Source organism: Gallus gallus, chromosome 5 (genome assembly GCF_016699485.2).
Source record: "Gallus gallus isolate bGalGal1 chromosome 5, bGalGal1.mat.broiler.GRCg7b, whole genome shotgun sequence".
Classification (NCBI taxonomy): Eukaryota; Metazoa; Chordata; class Aves; order Galliformes; family Phasianidae; genus Gallus; species Gallus gallus.
Window position 1 is genome coordinate 39,342,446 of NC_052536.1, and position 18,023 is coordinate 39,360,468.

At 39.4% G+C, this 18,023-nt stretch overlaps 1 protein-coding gene across 39 annotated transcripts in view; it reads left to right on the forward strand.

Annotated features, from left to right (window-relative positions):
• Positions 1–18,023, forward strand: part of NRXN3 (neurexin 3) — a 941,045-nt gene that overhangs the window by 312,868 nt on the left and 610,154 nt on the right. For 32 of the 39 annotated variants that reach the window (XM_015287412.4, XM_040701017.2, XM_040701020.2 and 29 more), the window contains 2 exons: positions 2,464–2,667; positions 9,949–9,975. In XM_015287412.4, the coding sequence (XP_015142898.2) occupies positions 2,464–2,667; positions 9,949–9,975 (231 nt within the window). The remainder of the gene's footprint in view (positions 1–2,463; positions 2,668–9,948; positions 9,976–18,023) is intronic. The other 7 variants (XM_040701012.2, XM_040701016.2, XM_025150759.3 and 4 more) reach the window with 1 other exon arrangement.

The following is an 18,023-nucleotide window of genomic DNA, read 5'->3' on the forward strand; positions in this document are numbered from 1 at the left end:
CGTTTGGTTCCAGCTTGCAGCTGTGGGTGGTAAGAAGGAGTTGCAGACCTGACAGGGAAGAGAATTGCACTTTGAAAAGTAGGAAACAATTCCCCCCACCTTTTAAAAAATAAAATAAAAAAAAAAATCTTTCTTTCCCACTCTGTTTCTTAGCCAAGCAAAGATGTGAGTCCCCTGGGCAACACTGACAGCTGGTACCTAGAAGGTGTATGTGTGGCTGAGTGGGTATTGCCCGTAGAGCGCTTTGTGCATACCGACCATGACAGTGTGTGGAGAGTGCAACTCAGAACGTTGGTGAATAAAGATGTTGTTCACAGCCATATCATTTTAATGGTGCTCACAGAGAAGTTTTCTTCTTAATGAGTTTGTATGTCCCATGACCAGCAGAAGTGCTGCATGCTGTCTATTAGTGTGATGCATTGCTGCACCAGCCCAACCACAGTGATCCCCATCAAATGTTTTGTAATCATATACATTGTTAACCACTTCTTTTGTATATTTATTACCACATTGAATGTCTATTTTTAGCCATTGTGGATCCTTTCCAGCATGGACTTGGGGCTGTTCTTCATTTTCCTGTCCAATTCTCCTACTCCAGCACCAAACATTTAGGCCTTGAGAGGACTATAAGAATTAGCTCTAATAAGCTTACCGTTTCCCTCTAGAAGTTCCAGTCCCAACAGCATGAGGGGGTCAGCTGATGATGTGAAAAATGAATATGTCTAAGAAGAACATCTATATTCCAAATATTTGTTGTTTTCAGTTGATACTGTGTTTCCTTTCTTTGTGTAGGCTGGGAGGCTGGTGAGAATCTTGATTTACAGAGTAATCCTTTAACGTGCCTAGAGAGTTTAAATCAGTTTTCTTTTTCTACCTCTGGGATTTTTATTCATAGCTTTGTTGTAAAAGTCCTACATGGAGTAATCTATGTATCTGCCTTTGGTAGGAAATGGTTCTGGGGAAAGGGAATGCTCTGATTCATATATTAATATATTTATGCAGATTTGTAACTTTTGCTGGTAGAAGTGCTTTAGAGCGTATGCACAGACTGAAACAATGATTGCCATGCCATACTGGTTGCTGCACTTCTTTCACAAGATTTTAACTCTACCCCTTCAGAGAAGACTTTCAGTTTCCACAGGCAAAACCCTGAACAAATAGAGAGCATTAAGTACTGGAACTCCTTTCCCACTAAACTCTCAATTTTCTTTGACATCTTCAGAGAGGACAAAAAAAACCGTCTTTCCTTCCCCCCCTCTCTTGCCTTTTGTTCTGCCTTCATCTCCTCCCATTTCCAATGTTTGAATGATACTTAAACTTGACGTAGATTTTGATTTGTTCTTTCCATCGTTTGCATTGTACTGCCACCAGTTGTGACAGCAGAGCTCCAGAAAAATTGTTAGTAAGGAGGGGGAAAAGCCCTCACAAAACAGTACAAACCTAATGTGGGCAAAACTGTTAGGAAACCTGTTTCATACTTGCAGATGTTTGTCTATCGGATTACAACAAATCTCTGAAAAAAGATCAAATGATTACAAGTAGGATGGATCTATGAACTCAATTTTAAATAGCATTTCCTATGACTAACATTTCATTATTCTTCAGTAATGTGTACCACTAGAAGCTCTTCTTAGTCTAACTTAAACTTCAGAAATATATTTTCACTTTCCTGCTTTAGATGTTGTATGTTCCTTTTCATTCTGCTACTTCTAATTACGTGGTTTTTTTCACTTCTCTAAAATAAATTCTCTCCTCTGGAGAATTTTATGGGTCCTATATTAATGATAATTCATATTTAATGACTAGGCTTGTTTAATTTGATAAATGAAATTCTACCTCAAGAAACAATGGAACAAATACAGGACTTGATTCTCTCTTGCTTGTTTTGTATACCTCTTCTCTGATTTGCCTATGTAGGCCATGAGCACCTTTCTAGACGCTACTATTGTACTAGGTTTACATTTAAGATTGACTGTTTGGGGACTGTGTTGGCTCAGACTATAACTGTATATGGTTTCTCTTTTCCTTTAAAGTCCCAACAGTGGAATGAAATTCTTCACTGAATAAGCAGCAACTCTTAAGAGCACTCTTAAGAAATAGAAGCTCTGAATTTTCCGAGGCAAGACTAAATGCCCTAGAAGTGCTTGAACTAGTTACTCCAGCAAGTGCTAGGATAGGTTGGACTGATGGAGAAGATCACATTTTCTGGAAGATGTGAAAAATGGAGGCTGTCCTAGCTCATTATCACAAAAGGGTCCAGAGCTAACACACTTATCTTTATTTTTTCTGCTCATACTTGTTATGTAGAGTTGCTGGATGCAGTTGAACAGTAGCTCTGTTCTACCCCAAGTGTCTGTAAACACAGTGCTCTGTAATAGATGTCAGGTTTCCTCAGGTGTGGAGATCATGTAGAAGTGTAACTTATTTTCATTTTTTTTGAAACTGTTTACTGATTCCTTACAGAGGCCTCAATCTTGAGCTATGATGGCAGCATGTACATGAAGATCATCATGCCTATGGTCATGCATACTGAGGCAGAAGATGTGTCCTTCCGTTTCATGTCCCAGCGAGCCTATGGGCTGTTGATGGCAACCACCTCACGAGATTCTGCTGACACTCTGCGCCTGGAGCTGGATGGAGGCCGTGTCAAACTTATGGTCAACTTAGGTATCGTATAAAAACCTCCCACTGCCTTCACTCTTAGTTTGGGCTTGTGGTTAGTGGTTTTTAAAATTATTTTGTTTAATTTCTGTTGGTTTGGTTGGATTGATCTCTAAAATAGCTGCTGAAACCTTCATAATTATATTCTATTGTGGAGATTAACTCTTACTTGTATTGCTGCATGGAGATTTGCTGTTAGTTCTTTGTTATGAACAGTGTTAGTTTTAAAGTCTAAGTTTTTAAGTTTCCTTTCTTGGTCTGGGACTGGTGAGCTCTGTGTGAGACATGCTGCTTGGTCCATCTTTTGATCAGTTACATCCCTCATTCATTCAGCATCACTCAAAACAGTCAAAGCCAAATGTGAGAATTAAGCAAAATGGTGGCAAGCAGAAGTCTTGTGAATCCCAAACCTGTTACGGAATTTGACAGTGTTTGCTACAACTTGATCTTAAATATTCTATTTTGCTAAACTACTAATTACTTCTATTTCATAACTTATCTTTCAGCCTTTAGGGCTTTTACTATCTAGAAAAAAACCCTGTGTATTTTGATTGTGTCTTTGTTAAAATAAAGGCAACAGTAATCAAAGTGCATCCCCCACATCTCAAGAGGTTGTGTTCTGTCTCCTCCAAGTCACAGAAAATAATAAAAGACCATTAGAAACAAGTTCAACAATAGTAACAGCAAAAATTTTGAGAGAGAATGTATGAGCTGTTTGATTATCCTGTATCCATTTTCTTAACAGTAATGACAAATAGCCTCCTTTTTAAAGAACATAAGCACAGGAGGTGAAGTTTTCTTTCATTTACACTGATGCAACTTGTTGCTTCATGTGAATCCTGCAATGTAACTAAGAAGAGATTTTGGATCAAAAGCCAGAACTATCATGATACAGGAAAATGTTAAACCTCTTCTGAAGTCTAGGTACTTGATATAAAGATACTCATGGTCTGCAAAAGGTTGTGACAGCTTTCAACATTCCAAATCCCACAGGAGAAAGCTTTGACATTATTTTGAGCTAACATCAGCATCGTTGAAAGTCCCACTACGGTGATATCAGGAGCAAACTGTATAGCGATTTTTGTAGAGTGCAGCAGTGTTTTTTACCCATACCTGTAGTAATGGCTCTGGTTTTTCAACTCCTGTCCTAGGTAGATATTGTAAATTTATCAAGGACCTTCTGTGCCACAGTTGAGCTTGAGTGATGATTTTTAAGGTTTCTTATCCTCACCTGGGAAATATGTTGTCCAGTAAGTGGCCAGATTGTTTTAAAAACTTGTTACTATTTTTTTTTTGCTTTAAATCTCATATAAGACTGTAGCATCAGCTTTTGAGTTAGGAGAGTAAAGAAGAGAAGATGCATTTAAGCAAGTCCGTATTTATTAACAATAGTCTCTGTCCAAAGGGTTATAGAAACTTGTTTTGTATTATGAAAAGAAAATAAAATAGAAAAGGCGAAAACAAACAAAAAACCCGTGTGATATCATTTCTGTTTGGAATGTATATGCTTGCTCTTCTTAGCTCAATTGGAAAAGTTTAGATCACCATTGAGTGTCCAGCTAGCTTAGGAATAGTTGCTATATTCAGCAGGTAGCAGGCAGAGAAAATAGGTCAGCTTCAGCTATGATAGTAGCTTCTCAAACAGAAACAGCACTGACACTGATCTCTCACTGTTTCAACTTGTTGTAAGAATGCTGAACTCAATTCTTTTGAGTCATTCTCCAAAGAAGTGCTGCAAATCTAAGACGTTTTCCTTTAGCCAGGACTTTCCTGCTTTCAAAACAGTAATGTTACCTTGCTGCTGGAGAAAGAAAGTTTGAGGAGGAATGACCTTAACAGAGCCACTTAAATTCTGTTGTTTACTGGAAGTCACACGTAACTCTTTAAGGAGACTGATTATAGCCAAGATGTCACAAATAAGAACCAAGGCTTCATCATTTGACCCTGACAAAATCCTCTTACTGGTGAGACCTGTAATGAACACCCTCTGAAACTGATCATGCTTGGTGCTGACTAGCTGTGTGTCACCATCCCCCTGAGAGTCTAACCAATGACGTGTGTAAACAGAGACTGTTTTGAGTGGTGAGTTATATAATTGTGCTTTTCTTATAAGTCATTTAAAACTACTACTAAGAGTTGTCTCTTTCTTCTTTGATCTATTCCATTTGATTAACTGTTATCATTTGTGTGGTAATATAGGTCTTTCCTGTGTTGTTTTTTTACTTTCTTTTTTTTTTTTTAAATTATTATTATTTTTAACTCTTCTATGTATTTCAGTTGTAAAGCTTTCCCATACCCCATCAGCCATAGTAAATCAAAAGATGGTATTCAACCCTTCAAAGGCCTGAAGCCTGCGGCCCGCACAGCAAACAGCCCTGAGAACAGAGCGTACAGAGCAGCCTGCAGGGGCTGGCATATCCCATCACCTCCTCAACACACAGTGTATCTCCCAGCTGAAGCCAGGACAACATCATATAGTAGGCATGGGTGGGCATGGAGGCTTGCTGTAGGAGGGATGAGAGCAGTGGTGAATAATTTTCTAAGAAAGAGGAGTGAGGAAGTTGTTCCAGACCTTTCCCATGTCAGTCCCTGAGGCAGTCCAGTCTGCATGTTGACAGCAAGTTTCACAGTAGTTTGAGTGTTTGTTGTGTGAAGAATAGAAGTCTAAATGTGATGCAGATCTCACTTCTGTTGATAAGGATTCTGAGGAAATGAGTGTACAGTGAAAGGAGAGAGGGAGAGAGAGAGAGATGAAGCAAATAGTGGCTTGGAACGTGCTTGGGAATCACTTCTGATGCTGTTATTTGCATAAAGGGAAAGAAATGGCTGGTCCGGTAGAGAGATGCACCTTCACTTTTTTTTTCCTCCTATTGGTGAATGGGAAGATTATAGTTTCACTGACTTCTATTAAGGAATATTTCAGTTTTGTTTCTTCTTGGCTAGACTCAGCTTCAGGGCACTGGTGACTAGAATAAATTCTGCCTACAACCTGTTAATTTGAGTCACTTCTCCTGCGAAGAAATGTGGCTATGCCTGTCTCCTACCTTTTCTTCTTAGGGTTTTCGAAGACATCTTTGCCTTTCCAAAATGTACAGATTTCTTATAATTCATATATAAAGACAGTGCATACACATTTTCTGTTTTTCATTTTTTTAAACGCACGTAAACTTTTACACCAAATTTCCTTTTGTGCAGATCATGCATGCAGATGTGCAAATGTATACCTAGACATTTTTTTATAATCAACACATAAAGTGACTTCTGATATATTTTTTTATTGTAATAGATAAGAAATATGTCATCTTCCCTCTCATATTAACAGGTGGGTGCACAGTCTGAGAAGTAAGAGAGGCAAAGAGCTGCATTGTAGCATGGGGGAAGAGTGCACATTGCCTCATCTGACTTCCCCACAGGGGAATAACCTAGAGTGAGCAGAAATTGTCAGGCCCTGCTTATCTATCTTGTTCTAGTCTTACTTTGAAGTGCTCTTCCTTAACCACATGCTCTTCAAAAGGAACAAACACTTTGTCCTCCCAGAGCAGAGGTGATGGATTCAAGGAAAAAGACAGGCTGGGGCCTCAGCAATTGCAGATAATGTAAATACCACCATTCTGTGGCACAAAGATACAGAACAGTGGTAAGAAACACAGACATAGTTCCAAGAGACTTCATTAGTCTGTTACTAATGCTATTCAAACAGTGAATCTTTAACATTAGTTAGCTGGAGTAAAGCTATTTAACCTTTTTGCAAGGAGAGAGTCTTTGTCCCAGTTTCCTTGTGATATGCTCTAGAAAACCTAAGCATCCATGCACTGAGGAAGCAGCATCTGATTTACACTAGGAATAACGATTGCAGAAACTGTGTAAGTTCTTTTCAGGTCATCTTGCTCCCCATGTCCTTCCAGAAATGAAGTTACTTTATGACTGTGCTCCAGACATCTTGTTCAATGGTAGAACTGGCTGCTTACTGGATTTACAGCTTTTCAGGCACACTCATCTTTGAAGTCCAAAGAAAAGGAAACCTTTTTTTTTTTTTAAGTCAGGAATACAACCATATCTAAACAAAGTAAATCACATTAGTAGAAGCTGATAGCAGTGCTGAGAGCCTTAGATGATAATTATCAAAAGTCTTACTGCACTGCTGGGGGACTCTCGAGCAGTCCTCTTAATTGTTCCTGAATTCTGCATGAGCAGAAATGTGCTGAGCATGAACCCTGCTCCTCACTGTCAGGGAAAGCATCCTTAGCTTTGGGTTTTATAGTGTTGTACAGGTTTAGAGGAAGCCAAGTATTTTCTTCATTTCTAAAAGCTGGTGTAGGAGGGAGAAAACAGTTTCCTGTATTAATGATTGTAACTTTGTTGTTGCTTTGGGCAAGGATCAGGATTAAGGAAATAAAAAATAGTGCTTGTTCTTTCACTGTAGCACCTTTGGCTTTTAATACCTCTCTTTTCAGTGACTGACTTGAGATTCATTTTAGTTCATTTTTTTTCCAAAACTTCTGGGCAACTGCAGCTTCCATAGCTTGCCTGACAGCAATAATGTGAGATTTTAATGTCTTTCTCTACAATGCGCTTTCAATTCTTGAAGGCCTGTTAACCAGATGGCTCCCTAGATATTCTAGTTTCTTCTCTTCTGGCAATTGCCATGGTACTGAAATACAGCACCTTGACTAACTTCCGTTTGTTATGGAAAAGGCATTGGATCTTAGAGTACATCTACTTGGTGTAAGGAAGTGCTTTGTAGAGATAAGTTGTTTGGCGGTTTGAGAGTCTTTGTGGCAGAGTGTGTCAGTGTTAGCCCAGGTGCAGGAGAGTGTGGCGGTGCTGGTGTAGTACCACAGGCAGATGTAGGAGCATAGCTGCCAAGCAAGATCCTGCTGACCCAGTTGGACCAAGACTGGTTCAGGAATTGATTCTCGTGGAACAAGCTTGGGTGTTTTTTCCTGGCAGTTCATTTTGTGTCATTGCAGAGTCTGGAGATCAGATGGTACCATGATAGTTGTCAGGACCACCCCTTCAGTGGCCTGGTCTCATTATCCTTTGAAATAGAAATCTACCAGTCAGGGTAAGGGCTACATTGATTTTCAGTGTAAGACATCAATCCCTTCACTCAGAGAAGCCAGTGACTTAGGAGGGAAGTTCTAGGGCATGTAGTTACTTCAGTATTGCTTAAATAAATAATCAAAAAGCAAAACTTCTCTGTAGAGATAAGAACCACAACAATGGTTTTAGTTTCTAAATTTGATGAATGTTGCTGAGGACCAGCCATGTTTCCCTTTATGGCACACTTAATCGTTTAGCCCATGAATAATTTCCCTGTTCCAGCTGTATCTGCTGTGATCTCATTTGCTTGCAGTGAGGTCCTGGAGTCTCTCTCACTCACTCTCTTTCAGGTTGTAGAGGCAGGGGTAGCTGATTCCCCAGCATGTACGTAAGGGCGCCCCTTAACCCATGTAGCTGCTATATGGGATATAGCCACCGCTGTATGGTGATCATACCAATTGCTCCAGGGCTGTTTGCTCCCACTTTTCTGTTGCGGTTGACGACACATGACAAACCTAATCGCACAAAACCAAACCCAGATTTTCTCAAGGGGAGTTCTGGTTGAAAACATGCTCTATGTCTATGCTGTTCCTGATTGGTATACCCCTAACTTGTTATGACTCTTTATTTATAGATACTTACTCTTTCTCATCTTCTAAGATTGCATTTAGTTTCAGCTACTGAAATAATTTTCCTGTGTCTGAGTAAACACAGAATTGGCCCAGTTAATCAGCAAACTGCTTTCTATGTCTCTGCCATTCTGTATAATCACTCTGGGCCATATCTCTGCAATACATACAACCATCTCTGCTGGTCAAACCTTGGTTACCTGAGTGTTTATTAGCATGATGCTGTTATTTCTGGCCTGATTTCCCAAGAGAAGGTCAGCATCACACATAATATGCAATATATGCAATAGCACTGTTACAATAGCCTTCAACCATGTTGGACACCACAGTAAAAGTTGTTCACAAGGCTGTAAGTAGGCATTTATAAATGTAAGATACTATGTAGTATCCTGAGATATGCTGAGCATTAGTGTGTAAAATTAAAGAAGCAGTGCTCAGAAGCCCTCTAGCTTAGGCTCCACTACCTCCAGTCATTTTCCTTGTGCAGTTTTTCAGTTACTGTTTATTAGGCTCTACAACCATAATTCTATTTTAATTTTCACATAACCCTTCTCCTTCCCTTGTCCATAACCTCTGAATGAAGCAGGGCCAGCAAAGGTTCACAGGTCTGCCACTTCACTGCCCATTTCGTCTTCTCCCTGAACGTTATGAGCAATCCTTTCAATCTTAGCATTCAGGCAGCAAGGCAAGGTTGGGCTTTGAGGAACTGGCAGGGCTGGGAACCTTTGAAAGAATTCCCTGTGTCCCCCACCAAGCAAAAAAAAAAAAAAAAAAAAAAAAACCAAAAAACCCCCCAAAAAACTATTCCCAACCTCCAGAACTAGCTGAAATCTGGGCTGGGCGTTCGTGCGGTTAGCTGTTTGCAAGTGGCCATTTTATGACAGGACACAACTGGGCAGTATATTAACCCTTTCCTCACCTGAATGGACAGTGTTAAATGTGCCTGTGCACATATAAAAAAGTGTTCTGGGCTGGCACAAGGGGACATGAGTAGAGGGTCTGTCTTTGGGAGAGCTGGAAAGGGTTAAATATTGCACCAACAAATTTCATAGACTGATTCTACAGGTATTCTGTGCTGGACAGATGGTGTATTTATGCAATAACAGTACAAACTAATTCAAAAGAATCCAAGTGTAAAGGTTGACTTCAAACTTCAAGCTTCTTAGAGAAATTGCTAAAGGTTTTTAAAAAGAGAAATTATACTGGAGTATGATTTGCATTTTAAGAGATATTTTTTGTGCTTAATTGTCAATTTTTTTTCTTGTAATTCACATCATTTCATGGTCTGGAGTAGAAGATACTCTTAGATGCATAGTCTTCTATAAAAATAAAACGTTAAGTGTGGATATATATGTATATTGGTATATCTCTCTATACATATGTGTGTATATATATGTGTATGTATATATATATATTTATGTAACAAATATTTATGTAGAATATACTGTACATATACATCCACTCCTGCATTTGTACAGACTGTATATAAATATAAAATGGCCACATCTCTTTGCGTGTGTCTGTCCCCGGAAGGGTGGACTGATTGTTTTTGGATGTCTGCAGCTGTTACCTTGAAGGATGCAATTTCATCTTTCATTTATTTTTCCCCATCTAGACTGTATCAGGATAAACTGTAACGCCAGTAAGTTTTCCCTCAAGTTTCATTTTGTTCTCTTTATATATATATAAAAATAACTTTATTTTCTTTGTGATTTTATAAGCTGTTTTTCTTTTATTTTCTTTTTCTTGCTTTTTTTAAAAAAGTCTTCTGAAATTGAAGGGTTGGGTAGAATATGAAGGTGTGGGGAGGAGGGAAGAGTTCATGGTGATTGTATATGAAAATTTTGTGTTAGGTCTCTCCAAGGAGGAGATGAACTGTTATTTCATAGCTTTGCAGAAGAACACCTGAAGAACCTGATGAGCTGATGTTATTTTTCACTGGTAGCCTGTTGTCTTTATGAAAACTTTTAAAGAGTCACATAAGCGTAACAACAGGTACTGTATGCACTTCTCCACTACAAAATGTCATGCATATTTAAAAACAAACATAACAACAAACCTTAAACTCTCATTTTACTTCAGAATGGTGACAACCTGATAATTGTTCAAAGTCATTTTTATTTGAGTATAGAAGAAAGAGAATTAAATCTTAGATTTTGAAGATATTATCAGAATTATGAGAGTCTTTAGCATATACTTTTACCGCTCATTTGTTTCAGCCTATAAAAGCAAAGAAGATAGAAAGATGCTGATCGATGGAAGACTATATAACCCTTGCATGAAAAATAATATTAAAAAACCATATCCAATTTTACACTGTGATTGAGCAAACACGATCTTTTCTGTTTGCTTCAAAGAACTGTTTGATGTTGCTGTAGGCCTCGAACTAGAGTGTTTTTCCCAGAGAATAGAGCTTGCAGAGAAGAGCAAAGAAACTGGTGAAGAGACTAGAAAACTTAGATATATGAGAAGTGGCTGAGGGAACAGGGGTTGTTTATTTTGGAGGCGAAGAGGCTGAGGGGGACCCCATCTACAGCTACATGAAAGCAAGCTGAAGTAAGGTGGCTCTCTTCTCTCAGGTGGTAAGTGGTAGAACACAAGGAAATTGGTGTCATAGCAAGCAAAGTTTAGATTTGACATTAGGAAGTATTTCTTCAAGGAGAGGGGTGGTCAAGTGTTGGAATAGGCTGCCCAGGAGAGTGGTAGAGTACCCCCCTCCCTTGAGGTTTTTAAGAGATGTGGCCATGGCACTAAGGGACGTGTGTTAGGACGCAATAGGTCAGGTTGATTGTTGGGCTTGAAGGTCTCTTCCAGCCTAGGTGATCTGATGAGTTGATATGGGATTTTTTTCAGAGGCTGGTCTTGTTTACCAATGATCCCCATTCAAGCTAGCAGAAAAATGAAAAGAAGTGTGTTGCAGCTCCAAAGGCAGAGCTTTCAAGTGGAAGTGGAGTACCACAGTACAGGGACAGTTGTAGCAGCACTGAGAGAGCATTTTTGCAGAGCAGTTTCTTAACGTATTTGCTATGATTTTGGTCAGAAAGTGTGTTTGTGTATTGTTAGCAGGCAGCAGTTTTTTTTCTTGTTTTTTTTTTTTCTCTATTCCATTTCGCTTTCCAAATCTGAAACATTATAGTTGCAGATTATAGATCAGTTTTCCTTCCTGGCCACTTCCAGCTCATTCAGATCCTACTTTTCAGGGAAGCGGAAGCAATTAGTTTCTTGGTCTTGGGACGTGGAGCCTACAGTTAGAGACTGATGGTGAAGCATTGACTGATTTGTGATTATTTTGGTTGTAAGCCCTGATGTGCTATAGGAACTTGAGTGTATGTTCACAGCTTTGAGAAGTGCATCCTTCTGTCCTATTGCAGTAGGAGTAGTCCTATATGACTCAAAGCTTGTCTGCCTTTGTTGATTTCCTTTTGCTCTTCTGAGTTCAAACTATATTTCAAGATGGAGTTGGCAATTGGAGAAAGCATATTGAATCTCTGCTGAGATTGTCAGATTTCACCCAGCAATGACAGAGGGCATTTGCATAAAAAATATCTTTTTCACATGCTCTTTATGCTTAGCTACCCATAACTCTGTCGAGACACTTGCACCATAGTTCTTGTTTCTCTGTGCCAGTTGAGCATCCATATCAGTTGGTATCATCTGATGTTTTTGCCATCATCTTCAACTTTTAATGATAGTTTGCTATTGAATGCTTATCTATAGGAGACTGTTTTCAGATGGGAAATAGCTTTAACAAGGGGCAGAGGTCTGGTTTTCAAGCAAAGCAAAAACATAGCAGTAATTGGAATAAATATATATATATATATATATATATAAAAAAGAGAGAATCCTATTATCAGATCAGTGGGAAAACAGTCTGAATCCAATGTTTTTTGTTAGTTTCCCCATAAACATCAAAGCATCTTGAATCATTTTGTTTCCATGCATTTTTAATACTTGAGGCTGCTGCATTTTTAAAGAGCCTTCCTCTGAAGTTTGATGATTATTTATTTATTTAAAAACACTTTGGATTTTCCTAATTTATTTTTTATGATACTTTGGTTAAAATGAACAACTCCTCTCCTATTCCATCCAACACCTTGTTCCGTTGCTGTGTGTTGAGATGACTCAGGTCATCTGCTCTGCTTTCTGGAAGGAAACCTGCTGGGATTTGATTGATGGAAAACTGTAAATCCTTGCATGAATAAAATATGGTTAGGCAAGAATATAACACTGTAACCATTCTTGCAGGCACACTGACTTGTACGTGGCACATTTACTTGTGCAGAGGGAATTATCAGCAAGCAGATAGATTTGCCCAGGTCTGTTGAAACAGGTAGAAGTGTTTTTAAATTAACTTGATGAATAGTATTACCAGTCAGCTGAAGAAGTTTGGGTCAAGAAGTCACTACTACTAACTGAATGTAAGGATCTGGTTCCTGGTTTTAAAACAAAACGGTACTTTTGAGATCTCACGGCATTTGCTAGCTTACTAGCAAGATCACAGCCAACACTGAAGCTCATGCTATTTGGGAGAAATCCAGTATGTTCTATCAGGTAAGCATTTAGTTTTCAGTATATATTTGCTCTTAATTTTCATTGGAAAGAGTAAGAGATTTTTGTTTGCTTATCTTTGGCATATCATATATTTGTTTTCCATAATTTCATTTCTTCTTATCCTGGCTTTGCTTTTCATCACTGTCATATCTCACAGTTCTGGAATGGGAGACTGACACTGTTTAAAAAAAAAAAAAAAGGAATAGTTTTTACTTTCTTTGTATTTATTTTAGTATTCATTTAATTCCCTTCCTTCACTCTTGTAGTTTCCTATGCTGATCTTGTCTGTTTCTGCACACTGACAGAGTTTGAATTTAGAGGGACACTACAGTGCATTTGCTTACACAGATGTAACTGGGCAGTAACTCTCTTTTCCTCTTGGTATAAAATCAGCATAACCAAAAATAGGATCAGTGTCCCAGAATAGGCTGTGAAGATGCACTGAATGGCTCTTCAACGTAGTGCAGACATAATGGATTGTAACATTTTGTTTGCTGGATTTATGGGAAAAATAAGCATAGACTAAATACCCCGTACTTCTGCATACGTGTACTTTTTTTAAAATAAGATTTCCCAAAGAATGGTAACTCTTTAATCCACATCCTGTAAACCAGTTCTCGAAATACGAGGGTTGCTCTGACAGAAATGTGTTCTGTCTTATTACGTTGCCCCATGACATCAGAAGCAGTTGTTGGCTGTACGGCAGTAGAAGTCGAACCTTCCCTCTAATATCCCATTACATGTTGTTTCTGTGTGACAAATGGCAGCAGAGGGGCAGTCTGATAGAATAGTGTCTGACATGGAAGTGTGTATGAAACAAAGGTCTGTCGTGGAATTTCCCCACCCAAAAAAAAGTGACACTCATTGACATTCATCGATGCTTGCTGAATATTTATGGAGACCAAACAGTGGATGTGAGCACAGTGAGGTGATGTGTGGTGCATTTCAGCAGTGGTGACAGTGATAAGAAAGACAAGCTGTTTTCTGGACTGCAATTCAGATTTTTATGAGCGTGGCATGCAGTCTCTTGTTCATCGCTGGCAAAAATGCACAGCTAGTGGTGGTGGCTGTTGAAGATTTGTGCTTTGTAGCTGAGCATTTGCCCTATCAAACAGAGTGGTGCTATTTGTTTCTGTTGCATTTTCCATGAAAAGAAATAGGAGGCATTAGTTTAGGAACAACCTATGCATATAGCTCACTTCAACAAAAGTTAAGGATTTTGTGATGGTTTTTTACTTTGTGTCATGCTATCTGGTAGCATTTTTCATCAGATTTTTTATGATACTAATTTCCTTTATTCTCTTTCTCAGTGACAAACTCCTGCTTCATGTCAGTCCAGAAGGGGTAGTTTTCAGATTTTTTTTCTAAAAATTAAGTACAGAGGACGGGGCTGTGTATGCTACAAATTCACTACCTTTGGTAGATGTCTTCAGTTCATATTGTTTCTAGTATATCCTTTGTATTCTTTTTCTTGATTCAGTTCTCTCTACTTCTTCCAAAACTTTTATGTGGCATGATATTAGTCACAGTCACATAGTTCAACACTGACTTTATGGAAGATTTGCTCTTCCAAAAGCATCAGCCTTTGAGACAGTGAGTATTTCTGTCTTGCTTGTTATGTCATAATGAGGCCTTTTCTTCTCAGTAAGGAAGCCTGCCATCCAAGCCATTACCTATTTTCATGTGCCTCATGAAACCTCAGAAAATCCTGGTTCTCTTTTCTTAGCTGTTGCTAAAAGCAAAAATGGAAGAGGGTGAAAAATCACTTCTGGCTGGTTCTGTGTCTGTATGGGGTCCTACAGCACATTGTTTCAGATCCAATCAATTTTGGAATAATCTTTAACAATAGAAGACAACTTGTTCTTCCTTTTCAGTTGCTGTGCTTACTGTTTTTAGCTCCTTAATGCAATGTTAATGTTAATGTTTCATTTAAATAAGTGCTACTGTAACAACATAAAATATGAACCTAAAATGAGGAACTCTCTGGGAGAGGTTTAAATGTTTTTTCTTTTTTTTTCCCCATCATCACAAGTAAATAGGAAGCCATACTAACTCTAATCTAATCAAAATGTTATAAAAACAAGTGCACTTATCTGATTCTTAGGGATGTTGCTGTCATTTTAATAAAAGCTTAATAGTGCTCTAACATGAAAACATTATTTGGAAAGTGAAGAGGTGTGATTAAGCATACACGTCATGTTTGTGACTCTAGTACCTACTAATGCCATTTAAATGTTATCGGGAAGAAATGAATGCTTACACAGCCTGAAAAGTGACAAGTCATTAGTATGTCATATTGTAGTAGTGAAAGCAAACGTGGTGTCTGTTGCACCTGTTACAGCTTAGCTGGAAACATTCTCACCTTATAATAGTCTCAGACTCAAGGCACTGCTCTGGCCTTGTGCTGCTGCTGCACTGTTAGCTAGGAAGAGAGCAAGCCTGTCTTCAGAAGACTTTTCCTTCAGACAGATGATCAAACAGCAGCCCTCTCAGATATTTTGGCAGGTAGTTAACTATGAATTCTGTTAGGAATATAAACCATGCTGGATCCAACAGCCTGAGAGAGGTAGAGTTGCTGCTGCTTCATGCTCCTAGGTCCAGCTAGTAGCAAGGCTGAAGATGCATTCCCAGAAGGCACATGCATACAAAACGTGCGTATTCATTTTGCATATCTATATATATGTATGCACATGTACATGGCCAGCCACACAGCTCACAGATAGGCACTCTGAGCACCCACATAGGCAGCACAAATGGCCTCATCCTGCTCCCATCTCTTTTTGAACAGGATGGAATTTAAGTAGTGAGATATGGACATATGTACAGTGTAGATGCTTAGTCTGCCTGGTAGCTGGCCCCTGGATCCCAGTGTCTGCAGCCTTTGGCATCTTGACATATGAAGCACCAAAGCCAGAGCTCTGTTCCAGTTCCTGTTACGTATGCAGCTGGTCAGGTCTTCCATGTCCCATTAGCTGAACTCCCTGTGCTCTTTTCCCTAGATAAAGGAGGTGTTCTCATACCTAGAAATGAGCTGATAACAACTCACTCACTCCCAGGCCCTTTCATCTATTCCTTGGCTAGTGTGGCTTGATTTCTGCTAGTGGTCGCACACTTATTTTTGTACCTTGCAATGTGGACATATGTACAATCTGGCATGTGGTCTGACTCTAGTTGAAGCACTCAGGTCACCATTCACCTCATGCACACAGAATAGACAGCTCTCACCAGGAAGGAGTTAGGAAATATTTTAATGATAAGAGAAGATGGACTGCTGATCAGGCATTGAGCACAGTTAGACCAGCATACTAATCAGCCAGCTGACTGACCCTTTGTATCATTACCCCTCTATTTTCCTCCTCTTGTTCATCCTCAAATCACTTGAACTCCTCCTTTGTCCTGCTCTTGATACCTTGCTGAGTTATGTTGTACTCAGTCCTGTGTGACTTCAGACAGCTTTTGCCTGCATACCGTATGACCCACCCCTAGGTAGCAACCCGCTTAATCTGTAAAGTGGTCTGTAGAGCTGCTACAGATGACTTGTGGTGAGTGGTAGACACTGGGGCTGGTGGCTCTGCTGAGACAGCCCTGAGAAAGGTTGGAAAAAGGTGCTCCATTCTGGGAGTCCTTGGTTTGGATTCCTGTCTGCCATTATGCCATGGCTTCCTCTGTCCTTGTGCAGATGGGACTCTGATGGGTGATTCCCCCGTGGTGGGCTTGGCTGTAGCCCAGAAAGATGTTGTCTGGACTCCTGCTTCTGATGTGGGTGCCTCTCTTCATGGGTATTTAGATGGTCTTCGTCACATCACCTAGCAAATATTTCTTCCTCATTGTAGCTGATGGAAAGTGAAGTATATATTCTCAAACTTGCTTGATTCAAGTCTACTCCAAGTCACCGGAGGGAAAAAACCTCTTGACTTAAACTGTCAGCTCAAAGGTTGCTTAGTACACAGTGAAGAATTGCTCCTGAGGTTTTTTTTTAAACAATATCAGCAAAATCCCTGCGGTTACCAATTGCAGTGGAAAGGACAAGTCCTTTTGGAGCTTTGTTGCATGTGAGGATCTTCTATCTAGGTGAAAGGCAAAAGGTGGAGAGCGTATAAGAAGCTGTTGTGCTCTGTGGCCGTCTAGACAACATGTCTTCTGTAGATTAGATTGCATAATTAATTGCTAGAAAATCCACTTTGTTCCTTCTTTCAAAGAAAATTGGCGCAAAACTGAAGACTCATGCTTTAGGATCTGTGAAGAAGAGAGTGTTTTGTATGTGATTAATTTTGTCTGAGAACAACAGAGAGAGCATCTCTAATGAGACTCTGAATAGTCAAAAAGAAAAGCAGACACTAATCAGCACAGGCACTGCTTGCTATGTTGGGTGTTACCTTATCAGTAAATTTTAAGCCAGATCAGTGAGCCTTAATGTTAAGTGCATGCTGGATAAGGAGTGACTGGTAAAGAGGCTCTAGTAATTTGTATTATTGGGTGCAGAAAACTGTGTGTAATAAATGCAAGATTTTCGCTGTGTCTTTAATCCTCCTCATCTAGGGCCATGAAGATCAAGGTTTTGCTATGGCACAATTCGTTTTTGCAGTCGTGAAGTGTATTGATTGTATCACAGGGTGCCTGCATCCCTGAATATTTTACATCCGGGCTGTGAATGCAAGGCAGTCCATGTTTGTCAGACTTCAGTGGGCCCCAGTTCTTAGTTCACAGCAGTTAGCCTTCATCAGCAAGCTAATATTGTCATGCCCTTAGAAGGGCTGTAGTCTGATGCTTCCCTTCTGGTGCACAGGGTGAGATCTTCAGCAGATCTTCAAAGGTCATCAGTTTGGAGAGAGAGCACTGTTTAGAGCAGAGATGGGTGGAATGCTTTCTGTGTTATTTTAACTAAATTGGTGGGGTAGGACCTGATGAGAAAGAAAAATTAACCTTGGAAACTCAAATCATCTGTCAGGAATCAATGATCTGATGTTGGAAAACAGCTATACCAGTTTACTGATTATTTTTCCTACCCCAGGAGATTTTCTTGGCTCCTCTCCACTTCATGAAAGATTGTTTTTGTGCTGTACATTTTTATATACAAAGATTTCAATTCCTGTAGCTTCCGAACCCTTCCATGGGATTACAGCTAAAATGAGAGCTGTT